A 12669-nucleotide genomic window follows, 5' to 3' on the forward strand; every position below is an offset into this window, starting at 1 on the left:
CATTGGACCAGTTTCGTGAACATGGTTGCAGAGAGTGGCAAATCGCTAACTTTATCATGCGACGATTCAAGAATCGTTGCTGGGCTTGAGAAGCGCTTAAAACTAATTTTGGGGCCATTTGACCACATTCCAGTGAATCCAGGATATGGTCCCAGAGGGTGACTTTTTGTTCGGCTCATTTTATTCTGGCTCATGATGTAACGGAACGTTTTGTTGATCGATTAATCGTTGCATCCAAGTGAAGATAGTTGCATTTCACACTGGTTGTTCAAAGTAGTTCCTGGAACGCCACATGGTCGCAGTAATTAAATCAAGTTTCGCATCAGAGTGCCAGTTGTGCGTCGATTTAAGCTGGTGGCAGTGTATTTGAAGAATAGACCTTTCTCGTCAGACCTAACACCTGTTTTTCTTATTTTTAATCGAAAGATTACACAATTATAAGAACATTTCCGTAAAAATGAGATTTTCAGGAGCTATGATGATTTTTAAATGATTTTTTAAAATTTGAAATATGCAAGAATGTTGAATATTTTTTTCACCTCAGCAAGAATGGTGGGACTTAAAATGTGCGTTTGGGCAGCACTGTTTTGAATATTTTCACTTAAGTTCTTGGCAACGCGGTAAATGAAGTGGTGAATCGCAGTACAAAATTCATTAGCAATGTAAACAAACTAAAATGAACCTCTCGCTGTAGAACATTGGATGCATTGGATGAAAATGTTTAACCTCACTTTTTTGACATTTCGCAGAGCTTGTTTACATAGGCTTAGAATTTTTTTTTATTCGACCACAGTATGAGAAACTTGATTTGGTTTACTTTTAAATGCGAATATCTTGTATTAACAAGCTCGCTAGGCTTTCATTTTTATTTGACGTCATTAGGCAATGTTCCATTAAATTTGGCATTTAGATTTTTCTTGTCCACGATTCGTTGAAGAAAGCGATTTTATTTGTTGCGATCAATTTAACTTGTTTTGTTTTTTTGCTGAATTACAACATTAGCCACAAAACATTTTGATGATCTCTGGTAATTGGTAATCTCTAGTAATCCTTGAAATTATATACATCGCAATATAGGTCCGCACCAGTTGCAGCCGCTCCACCTCGCCGGAATCGAGTTAGCCGATGGTCCAGTCTGCGTCACACTCGGCTGTCGCTGCACCAATGGTAGCTCCCAACCAGGCCTTTGGATTAATTGCTCAAATCGCAGCTACTGCTGGTAGTGTAGCGATCGGCTTCGTCGGTAACACCGTTGGACATGCCCTCATCGGAATGTTCAGCGGTTCCGATTCACAAGAGGCAGCCTCGCTAGGACAGGCTGCCCCGGTATCGGGCGAGGCAAACACTCCGGCAGAACCATGCTCGTGGGAGATCAAGCAAATATCTTGTACCCAAGGCCAGGTCGAGTGTGATTCGGAACAATTACCAAGTATAGAAGTCCATATATATAGCGTTCACGTGATACATTTTCCTTAAAGTTGATTGAATAAAAATAGTATAAATGTTGGCCAAATCCTGCAGCACTATAGGATCACAGATAGAGCATTAACACCAACTCACTGTGCTTCGGTGTTTTTTGCAAACGAACTATCAGGTCTATGTTTTTATTTAGTAAATATTTTAATAAATATTAGTTCATTAGGAGTATGACTTATTTTTATTTTGATGGCGCGGTGAAGGGGTGCTTAAAGTGCGAGTCGTATCTTTAAAATCGATCACTTGAAAGTAGTATAAATATTTTTAAATGCGACAACAATAAACTCATAACCTTTTTAATGGTTATTTAGCCATAGGTAACGAGGAAATCGGTATGTTTTATTCATGTACATCAAAAAATACTCAGCAATAATGTAACTTATTATTAATTGTTACGTAGTATAAATGATCATAAAATGCGATAACATAAGCTCATAACCTTTCTAATGGTTATTTAGCCATTCTGCCGTGATACGCATAACTGTCCCATCTGCATAGGAAACCCAAATGGGACTGTTATGCGGATCACGGCAGCATAGGTAACGAGGCAATCGGTATGTTTTATTCATGTACAACAAAAATTACTCAGCAACAATTTAATTTATTATTAATTGTTACGCGTGATTTTGTCTCCAGTGATTGGCCAAAATTGGTCGCTTTTAGAATCTGGTGCTCTAAGCATAACACTGTCCCATGTTAATAGCGAATCCCATAACACATGGAACAGTATAGCGACCATACAGCTGCAACAGCGAATTTAGCATTGACATCAATATAACCAGGTTGGTTGCAAGCAGAAAGAACAATACTAGCTGGGCTGCTAGCTGTTTGTGCTACTAGTAACACTTGCAGTCTGTCAAATTAACATGATTCTATGATCTAGCTTCAATGACGATGGAATATAGCCGAATCCAAAGCCTAACCCATCAGCGCATTTGATCATGTAATGGATATTATAAACTCTGAAAGAAATACATTTTATTGTTGTCTGTTTTTGAGGTTAGAACTTTTATACTATTGTGAGAATGGTCCTCAGCAACTATCCTTCCAAATCAAAAACTCGTGCTAGCAATGGCTTCGTTCAGAAGCGTCAGCATCACAAGCGATGAATATGCATGACTGACGGTCATGGTGTTGAGCGGCTGACCCTGAAATCTATCCCAAAACCGTATTCGTTCGTTCAGTCCGAGCGATATTGCGTAACTCGGGGAACAGGCAAGTGCGACGTCATGTCGTCATGGGCTTCAATTTTGTACATACAGGCACCTATAAATAACCAATCAATTTAATTATGTAGATTTAGGCCATACCGTAAATTTGGCTGACATACCCCGTATCAAGTCCCACACACATAGCACACCATCCTGGCAACCAGATGCGCCCATCTCGGCCTGCCACTGGTCTATGAAAACACATGTGTGTGCGGTCCTACAATGGCCGTTTAGGGTGAACTGCAATAGGTGGCTATCAAGCCGGAACACGTTAACAAGGTGGCCCTGGCTGCCAGTAATGACTGTACCGCCCGCCACTTCCAAACATGTCACCGGTGACCCTGCTGGTGAAACTCCAGGATACATCGAAGCTCCTCCTCGGATGCGTGATGGTGAGCTGGCAACGCTGTGGACGGATTTGAGCCGGCGAGTTGCTGAAATAAACTAATGCTTCCTGCCGAACCGCTGCGTACGTGGGCTAAAAAGAAAAAGAATTAAGGCACTTGATGACATACTCATTACAGACAGAAAATTAAATGACTTAGAATATACAGTATTTTAAAAGAACAAGTAAAATCTGTCTGCGCCCTAGGTGAGCTTAAAAAATTGCTTGAAACATAGAACTTACTTCGCCCATATGCAGACGTAAATCCCCAATCGATCTGAAAACCTTACGTGTACGTTTCCAGTCTCAGAAAATCGATTCGTTCACTCAACCGTGCGACTATCACTTTGTCACCAGCGAGGTTTATGTTAGTTACCCCATTGTTGTGGTTGTTTTCAGCTTCATATATATCCTGCAATGAAACGTCCGTCAATAGTTGTAATAAAAAACAAATGACTCCAAACAATTTACCTAAAAGTTACCAGTCGTTCCCTCCCAGAACTTTAAACGCCCATCTGCACACCCAATCTCTATGAGATCATCAAAAAAGTCCAGATACCAGATCGGCAAAGTCTGGTAACATTTCTTCCGCGCTGAACTTCCTCCTCCAGGTGGCTGAAAACATTCCCCAGCGCTCATCTGCTCTCGGGGTGGGCAGTTCCGGCATCAGGTGCAAAGCGTCGATAGTTTTAACCGAGTATAGCGTCGAAAAAGGATCGTTGCGCAGCACCTCCAGTGTAATTCTACTAGATCTTTGCGAATAATTTCAATTAGCAAACTTGCATCCGCCGCGCTAAAAGATTAATCGGGTAATTTTAAAGCTGACGCTAAATATTTCGACTTACTTGCATGCCTCTGCATTTTCCGTGGAGGAAGCTGTTTCTCCATATTCGCTTCAGCTCGTTTTTCTTCAGGAGCTATGGACTAGAAGGGTTTTCCGCATTCTCTTTCTCTGGACTGTCAGTCGCCGGTTCTGATTCCTTGTCCTTGGTCATACTCAGATCGCTAACCTATTTTTATAGAAAAGGAAAATTTAAATCCCATGGAAAAATGATGGTTCTAAAAATAGTTTAGGTGGTTATGACAAAAAGAATACTTACGAGTGCAGAAATTCCCAGAACCTCCGCCTTTTTGACCCAGTTATCTGCATCGCTTGCCATCGCTTCGACCGGTTGCAATGTATGGGAAAACGTCCTGAATCCGAACGGGTACTGTCTCATCGGTGGTTTATGCCTGGCAAATCGCTGAATTTTGCTCAGAACGATCATGTGGAAAAAAACGATGCCTTTTTTGTCTGCTCACTTCGCTACCATGAAACCGACGATGAGTCCTTTTTTCCAAATGAGTCACACGGTTGGCCCGAGTGAATATGTGCGTGTAGAATACGCTTCCATTATGTTTGTTCTGTAAATCAACAAGGACATCTAGACATGAAAAAGAATGTTGCAGGGGGAAGCTTATGGTAAAAACTTACCGAACGAGAAAGTCCTTTCCAAGTATCTTGCTGTTGTGTTTAATGTTGACGGTAACGAAGTCGGAAGCGACTCTGACCTATGAGATTTTTCTGTCCCCGAGCGCTATCAGCGGACACACTACGAATTTAACCGTCAAGTGGCTTTCACTTTTGCTGAGCTGGAAGCGGCCGCTCTGAATCTGTACAGCGACATCCTTTTGAACCACTTCGGATTCATGAACTATACACTATAATTATATTATGCAATGGATTTTTTCATAACGTTTACTATTCCCTAAAATCACGAACCGATCCAATGGCTAATGATTGTGTAGAACTAGGGGAAAGTAATAAAAACATGAACGACAGCGAGCAGGATAAATTCGAGGATTTGAACAATCAGTTAAGTCAGCTGTTGCGGGGTAACACATAACAGGCGCGTTCATCCGAGGTGAGATATAATTTCAAACTGTAACTGTAACTGGTGCCCGACGTCGACAAAAATCAGTCGTTAGTTTTCTGAGATTTTTTCTGCAGAAAACTAAAATATTTAGAAGTGTCAAACAATCAAAAACAAATCTATCAGTGCAGCCAGTTTTAGCACAATTTCATCAAAGTATGCTGTCACTCTGACAGTGTACCTTTATGGGTGTACCTGGGTCATAAAATGTGTCCTCAAAATATCGTCAGAGCATTCCGTATTAACATATTTGTATTTGGTAACCTGGCAGATTGCTGAATCAATTTCCGGATGATTTGATGTGGAAAGGTGAAGACATTTTCTAAAAAGGCCCATACGTAATAATATTGATCTTATTATATCTTATTATATGAAAATCGTGATTTTTTGGTAAGAAAAAAGAAATCGGTATTTTTAGTAACATTATTGGTATTGAAATTAAAAATCGGTTTAAATATCGATAAATCGGTATATTCTGCAACACTGTTTTGGGGTTCATCTACGTCAAAACAATGTTTTTGACAAATTGGAATGAACTCTTGGAGCTCATACCCAGTAAACGAAACGGCGAATAGCCAGATTAAAACAGATGCCGGCTAGCGGTAGGCTACTGGAACTATGTTATAGGCTACCCGCCGTAACTTTATTTCATATTCCCCACTCGAAGTTCATCCAAATGGTGAAAAAGTATGGAGAATCGAGGTAAAATAGGACAGGGGAATACAGAGTAAAATGGGCAGCTCGAAGAATTTTTGATTTTTTCAATAGTTAGAGACACCAAATTAACGTGACAGTATTCAGAATTGATCCAGCGATGAAAACGGAAGCTGTTCTGCATATAAAATTTTTTGACGAGAAAGGTCTATTGTTAGATTTATTGTAGGTGGGGTACGTACACTGAATTCGATGTCATCATGCTGAATATAAAGGAAATAATATAAATTATTATTGTTTTACTGTTTACGATCCGTCTGTTCTTTCGAGATCAACGAGATATTCTAAGCTAAACAATGTCTGGTCGCTTCTGTCTTCACAATTAAATATTCTTGTTTTTAATTTTTCGGTATATAAATTATAAAACCCTCAGGTAGGCCTATAAAAATCGATTTATTTTATTTTGTGATGTAATAAACCTACCAAGAGAACATATTCTTTGGAAAACTAATTAGCCCTTATCAGCGCTATCAAACCGTCAACCAAGAATTAAATTTGAAAATCTTTTTATCCGCTAAATACATGCATCGAGCCGCAAATCATGAACAGTTTTTGTTCGAAGCTCCTCCTCTTTGATGATGAAAGTAAACTGATTTCATTCGATGGCCAGCCTATTTCGCTTCGAACGCAAACTGAACCAAGTAAAAAACCGGAGTCGTATGCGAGTGCGGCATCATTCGTATGTTAGTGTGTTACACTCATACTGGTAACATACGGTCGTCTGGTGACGGTATAGGAGGTAAGGCTAAGAAAAAGCAAAAATCCCGCTTGGTTCGTGCCGGTCTCCAGTTGCCTGTCCATCGTTTGCTGAGAAAGGGTCACTACGCCGAGCGTGTCGCTACCGGAGCACCCGTCTACCTGACAGCAGTGAATATCTTGCCATCGAAGTGTTGGAGCTGGCAGGAAATGCTGCCCCGGATGACAAAAAGATCAAAAGAAGGCCTACGCAACTGAAAAAACATACTTTCTTTCCGAAACAACGAGAAAACCACCCTTTTCAGGGCGACTATTTTCTTCGCATAAAGAATTAAATTGTGTTCACTAGGAGCCCACGGCGCCATGTAGGAAACGCCATGTAGCGTGTATGTCGCGGAGCTGGCTGGTTCTAGCTTCTGACAAATACTTCATTTTTCATCTCAGTTCAATCGATGCTCTCCAATCAATGAAACCAAGTACACCTCGTTCTACCTGGTGGAAATACAAAGAAATCTTTTTGCTCTGGCTAACCAGTCATTTCAGGTGACATTTGTGTGGGTCCTATCCAGGACAAATAAAAGGCTGACGAATTGGCTAAAAAGGAGCCATAGAAGGAAATGTTCTCGAGAGACCGATTACGTACAATGAATACCTCAATATCCCTCAACAGAAGGCCCTTTCTGTCTGGCAATCGAGATGGACCATGGGCGACAAAGAACGATGGCTACATTCAATAATGCCAAAGGTCTCACTTAAACCTTGGTTTAAGAGTTTTGATTTGTTCAGAGACTTTATTTGTTTCACAGCAAGACGCAAACGCACATCATTCGAGCATAGGGCTTGCCGAGAGCGCCCTATGTCATTGTGGTAAGATATCGACCATATCGTATGGTCATGCTCAGGACCTGACGCTGATCATCGCAAAACCAGAGCACAACTGAATGACATGCTCCAAACCCGGGGAAAATCACCCAATATTTCGATCCCGGAACGCCCTGGCAACTTGTGAAATATTTTTCCAAATATGCCTTTTCTTTAAGTTCATCCAATGTTTAACCCAAATTTCAATATTTAACGTTTCTTTACGACTTAATACACTCAGTAGATATCTACACTAGTTCCCCTCTGACCCATTCTCGTTATGGACTTATATCTGTTGCTTTTGTTGCTGATATATTGGCTGTAACGAGAATTGGGGTTTTCTCGGTACAGATGAATCATCTGTGGCGAGATTCGATGGCGGACTGCAGCAAAAATCTCGCACGGTTTCCCAAATAGTGGACGCAACACACGGATCCTCCCACCAGTAAGGAAAATTCACCATCTGTCAGCGATGGACAACAACAATCGCACGACGAACTGAAGCATCGCATGAAACCACGATTTATCCACCCCTACTAAAGGAAATAATATAAATTATTGTTTTTACTGTTAACTATCTGCCTGTCCGTCCGAGGTGGATCAGATTTTCTGAGGCGAACTTTGTTTGGTCGAGCCTTTCTCCGCAATCCAAAATTTGAATATTTATATATCCTTGTTTTTAATTTTTTGGTATATAAGTTCTATAAAATATCACTGTTCATGATGTTAAAAATACGAAATAAATCAGTAGTAAATTTATATACAGTACTGCAACAATCACACGGGGCTGGGAAAGTGAAACAATGGATATGATAATGGGAGCCTCACGACCAGTATGCTTGGTGCGAAAACTAAAATTCTTCGCCCGACAGTCCGGCTAGAACCTTCCGGTCACAAATCTTGATAGCTCCTGGTTTACCTATAGTATTTCAACAGCAACAGTCTTTCTCAAGACTACCTATATTTTTTCGACAATCAGTCTTTAATAGCTACTTTTTTATACTCATTCAGTCTTTTTCAAAACTAAAACATTTTTCAAGAATAATTCAGCCCAAAGAATTATTTAATTCTTCCAACATGTCTGGGTCATCACAGAAAGGCCGTGCGTTATATATAAAATTTGTTATTGTCAGTTATTGTTATTTACCAGTCTGCAATCAGATTGTCTCAACAACCTATTTCTGCAACCTATGTACATTAACTGTACACATACCGTCTCATCCTTGCACTTGTCAGTGTGTGCAGTGCTTTATGGTCGAGTTTATGGTCACACCCAGAGTTAAAAATATTCAAATTCATTGAATGAAAATTGATCAAATTCAGCCGCATTCATTTTCAATATTCAGTGACGCAGCTGAAAACGTCAAACGAATAAACCGCCCATTCATCCATGCAGATTTTCATTCGTCTCCGATTATTACACGAAGCGGCCGTGCAGCAACGAATCAAACGCATCAAAGTATGCCCTGGCACAATGTAAGCGATGATGATTGTTGTTTCATATACTTTTCCGGCATTTGAAAACATTTTCCTATATAATTAGTGAAATGAATATATTGTACGATATTCAACTGAATGAATATCATGGATATTTGAATGAATATTTTTTTCTATTCACTGCGAGTCGCAACAGGTTCATTTTCAGCCGTCAAAAAAGAGCTTCGATTATTTTTAACTCTGGCCACACCTATGACCGCGCACCCGGCTTCTCATGAACGTTTTGGCGGCTCAAAGGGCTGTCCTTCCATGTTGCTCAGGGATACATTGCTCCTATACACATCCATACATACAGGCATACATTCATACATACGAACTTACATACCTACATATCTACTGTTTGGCACAAGTTTGTTGCACAGAGCGTGCAATGTAGTGTCATCTAGTCTGCTCAATTCTATGGAAAATCATCCTACCATCGCCTTGCAAAATTTCGCATTGAATCCGTTTCTGACTCTTCTTAATCTCCTTTTTGTCTCCTAGGTCCGAAGCGGATCAACCGACTATTAAGGGACCAAGCATAAATTACGTAACGCAAAAAATGGCCCAAAATTGACTCCCCCCTCCCCCCATGTAACAAATTGTCACAAATTTCTCTATACCCCCTCCCCTATTACGTAACAAATTCTTTAAACAATTTTTTTTTCTTCAGTGAAAACATGTTACGTAACGTTCTAGCTTACTCCCCCTCACCCATATGTCACAACATGTAGCAATTTGTCGTACCCCCTCTCCCCTAAAAGCATTACGTAATTTATGAATGGTCCCTAATGGATACGGTAAACATACTAGCAGTATTAGTCCTTACTAGCGAATACTTTTTCCTACAACTGTGCTGTTTCACCTTGATCTTATAACAGAATTCGATTATCCCTGTTCCAATCAATATTCGTATTCATTACGATATGGATCAGGCAAATCCTCATTTTTTTCTATTATCATTATGCTGAGTAGCTATAGGAGTGAAGGCATTTTAGGGTTTCACAAAAAGAATCTCTGCCTATAAAGGGCATGAGAAATATTTATCCATTATTCCCCATAAAGTTTGCTCGAACCGAATGTCCATCTGATTCGACTCGAACAGACCACACCGACCCAAAAGGGCTGCATATCATTTCTAAGAGTCTGTGTGCTTGGTCGAATTAAATAATCATAAAAACAAATCCTGAATAATTAACTAACATTCAACTACTCATCAACATGATAAAGGCAAATATCTCAGAGGGCTATTCCACTGGAGTTGCTCTTCTAGACATCGAAAAAGCCTTCGACAGTGTGTGGCACAAAGGATTCATTGCCAAAATGTGGGATTTCAATTTTCCAATTTACATAATAAAGATAATTAAAATTATTAATCTTAATATGTAGCCTTCGATACTATGCAAAGAGTTGAGGGGTAAATGTTAAAGCGACCGATTTATTAATAGAAGAGAAAGTAAACAATGAGAATCTCTCATTGTTAGATATATCTTTTCGAAAAAGCCTCGAGATTTTTCGTTGGGACTATGGTCGCATTTGCGATGGCGCCGCTGACATAAGCACAAGTGTACGGGTGATAGACCACTAGTGGCCAATTCTTCCCAAATCTGAGGGATAACCCACTAGCAAATGAGAGGTTGGGACCGTGTATAAAAGGTGGAGTTAGTGTTTTGGGAAAATTGGTGGATCGATATTTGTTGGAGGAATTTCTTTATAGTGCCATGTCTGTTAGTCTGTGGTATTGAGACAAGCTAGTTTTACGAAATATCTTAACTTTCGAACCATCCGTGTTATAGTTAATCTTTTCACATTATAGAATAAATGGATTATATAGAATTACTAGCTTTTGTTGTATTTTTTTTGACTGGAGAGGCGCATTTAGCAGACCCTTCATGTACCTAAATTGTTTTCGGAAACTAGGTGCTTACCTCGCTCTAAGTAGCGATATTGTCCCCCGCCGACCAGTCATTATTTAATTAAACCCTGAATCACTTGAAGGTCTGGTGTGTCGTCTCTTTTTTTAGTATTTTCAATATAAATCATTCGTAGTTGACTTTGAAAGATCCCTCAAAAAGCAGCAAAGTTCGCCAACATCATTCTTGTCTTCTCGGAGGGTGTGTTTGCACTCGCCCTCAAACGCGTGAAAGTTTTTACGTAGCTACTCGAGGTACTCGTTCAACAAGGGCATTGCCGTACATGAAGAACACGTTGAACACGCATACACATATCTGGAACAGAGTTGGTCGGTGTTAAGTCAGACCGGACTGTTATAGGGCTTAAGCACTATTTACACCTATCCGATCCGTTTCAGTGCCGGTTCAGTACCGTGCACGGACACAAACATTCTATCATACACATCAAATGCATTCATACTAATCCGTGCACCGGACAAGTGTGGCTCGCATTTGAAGTATATGAAAGAATATTGGCGCCCATGCACGGTACTGAATCGGATCGGAAAGGTGTGAATATTGCTTGTCTTAGCCGGAAATTGATTAGAAATTTAAACCCAAATACAAAAATCGATTCCGAGTCGAAATTGTTTCCTTTTAACCTAAGTTCTAGTAGAAACCAGCCAGAACTTTGAATCAAATTTCGGCTGGGAAATAGAGGACGGTTTGCAACAGTAAATCTTATAATTACTTACTTCCACTTTGATATGGCTTTCGTTTTAATTCTTTTGCTCGCTGTTCAATATTGCACATAATTGCATTTTCACTGACTCATTCATGTTAACCAATCGAATAATAAACTCCGGGTCATTGGTTCCGACTATAGATGTCAACGCCCCCGTCTCTAGCAGATGGTTCCCGTTTATTTTCATTTTTCCACTCGTAGATCAACTTGATTCGATCGAGCAACTCCAGTACGTCCTCAACTGCTGTTGTCGAATGAATTAATATGGGTTTCATGCGGTAATTCTCCAGCAAACAGTCAATGAGGCCGTATTCCAGCAATGGATAAACGGCCCAAAAACTAGAAAAATGCATTATTAGCTCAATACAAACGTAAACAAGGCACAAAAAACTTACGAAGTTTTCAGATTCTTCCGGCCGAACATATTTTGTTGGTTCATTATTCAATCGTGCACAGCGTTTAATTATCAAAGTTTTTGTTACTTTTATGCTAGTTTTATCAAAATTTAGAAAAACTAATTTTCGCATCCTACTGTTAGAATAACGAAGGAGAAAATGGACGAAATTGCTCATCACCGCACTGAAAAAAAAAAATTATACTGTTTAATATAAGTTTGGTGCGTGCGATATGACAATATTTGCGTGTAAAGAGTGATGTGCACTGTATTGAGTATAATATCACACCAAATCGTGTAATAACATACATTTGCAAATAAACAATATCACGCGTCACAACGGAACAAACTTCCATCAGATTGATATTACACGCTTTTAACTGAAACATTTTGTACATCTTTTTCATCACAATATTATCTCAACTTGAATGCAATATCTAGTGAAAAAGATGCAATATTCTATGAGCGTTGTTTGCATATGATATTAGGTGATCCAAGTATAATTGCATCTAAAATCGTACAATATTGCAATCTATTTATCATTACGTCTTAATTTGATGTGCATCAATGGATATCGCATCGACAATTATTACAATTCTTTTTGCTGTGTAGGCTTAGATGCACAGCAAAAAAAATCTTGTGATATCACATCAAAATCGCTGCACATCGCTCTTTAGATAGAGTAGTGTGATATTACACGAGTGAGTGCTATGTGGAACGACATAAACTAATGGCGTTTTCGTTTTTTCTTGGTGCTACACCGGTGTAGTGCAAAGAAAGAGATAGACTGATTACACCCAAGTTTGAATGAGTGTAGCGCCGACTACACCGGTGTAGTGCACTGTCAAAAACGAAATTGCCATAAATGATGCAATGAAAAGGATGTGTTGAAGAATGATGTATTGC

The 12669-nt window shown here is 39.6% G+C and overlaps 1 protein-coding gene and 4 long non-coding RNA genes across 5 annotated transcripts; 1 reads left to right on the top strand and 4 right to left on the bottom strand.

Moving 5' to 3' along the window:
• The first annotated feature begins 1125 nt into the window (after positions 1-1125).
• LOC131694971 (hemiasterlin resistant protein 1-like) lies at positions 1126-1476 on the top strand. The gene has a single exon (XM_058983508.1). The coding sequence runs from the start codon at positions 1126-1128 to the stop codon at positions 1474-1476; it is 351 nt and encodes a 116-aa protein (XP_058839491.1).
• A 777-nt stretch (positions 1477-2253) lies between these two features.
• Positions 2254-3017, bottom strand: LOC131694966 (uncharacterized). Its single transcript, XR_009306572.1, has 3 exons — positions 2807-3017; positions 2492-2742; positions 2254-2438 (listed from the first exon to the last, which is right to left on the bottom strand). It is a non-coding gene; the product is annotated as an uncharacterized LOC131694966 (long non-coding RNA).
• A 64-nt stretch (positions 3018-3081) lies between these two features.
• Positions 3082-3831, bottom strand: LOC131694955 (uncharacterized). The gene is made up of 3 exons (XR_009306562.1): positions 3544-3831; positions 3316-3484; positions 3082-3165 (listed from the first exon to the last, which is right to left on the bottom strand). It is a non-coding gene; the product is annotated as an uncharacterized LOC131694955 (long non-coding RNA).
• Positions 3832-4407: 576 nt separating this feature from the next.
• Positions 4408-5167, bottom strand: LOC131694967 (uncharacterized). The gene is made up of 3 exons (XR_009306573.1): positions 4835-5167; positions 4547-4773; positions 4408-4476 (listed from the first exon to the last, which is right to left on the bottom strand). It is a non-coding gene; the product is annotated as an uncharacterized LOC131694967 (long non-coding RNA).
• Positions 5168-5852: 685 nt separating this feature from the next.
• On the bottom strand, positions 5853-11937 carry LOC131694963 (uncharacterized). The gene is made up of 4 exons (XR_009306569.1): positions 11765-11937; positions 11380-11708; positions 10661-10960; positions 5853-5902 (listed from the first exon to the last, which is right to left on the bottom strand). It is a non-coding gene; the product is annotated as an uncharacterized LOC131694963 (long non-coding RNA).
• Positions 11938-12669: the final 732 nt, after the last annotated feature.

The sequence above is a fragment of the Topomyia yanbarensis genome, unplaced genomic scaffold (assembly GCF_030247195.1).
Source record: "Topomyia yanbarensis strain Yona2022 unplaced genomic scaffold, ASM3024719v1 HiC_scaffold_21, whole genome shotgun sequence".
Lineage (NCBI taxonomy): Eukaryota > Metazoa > Arthropoda > Insecta > Diptera > Culicidae > Topomyia > Topomyia yanbarensis.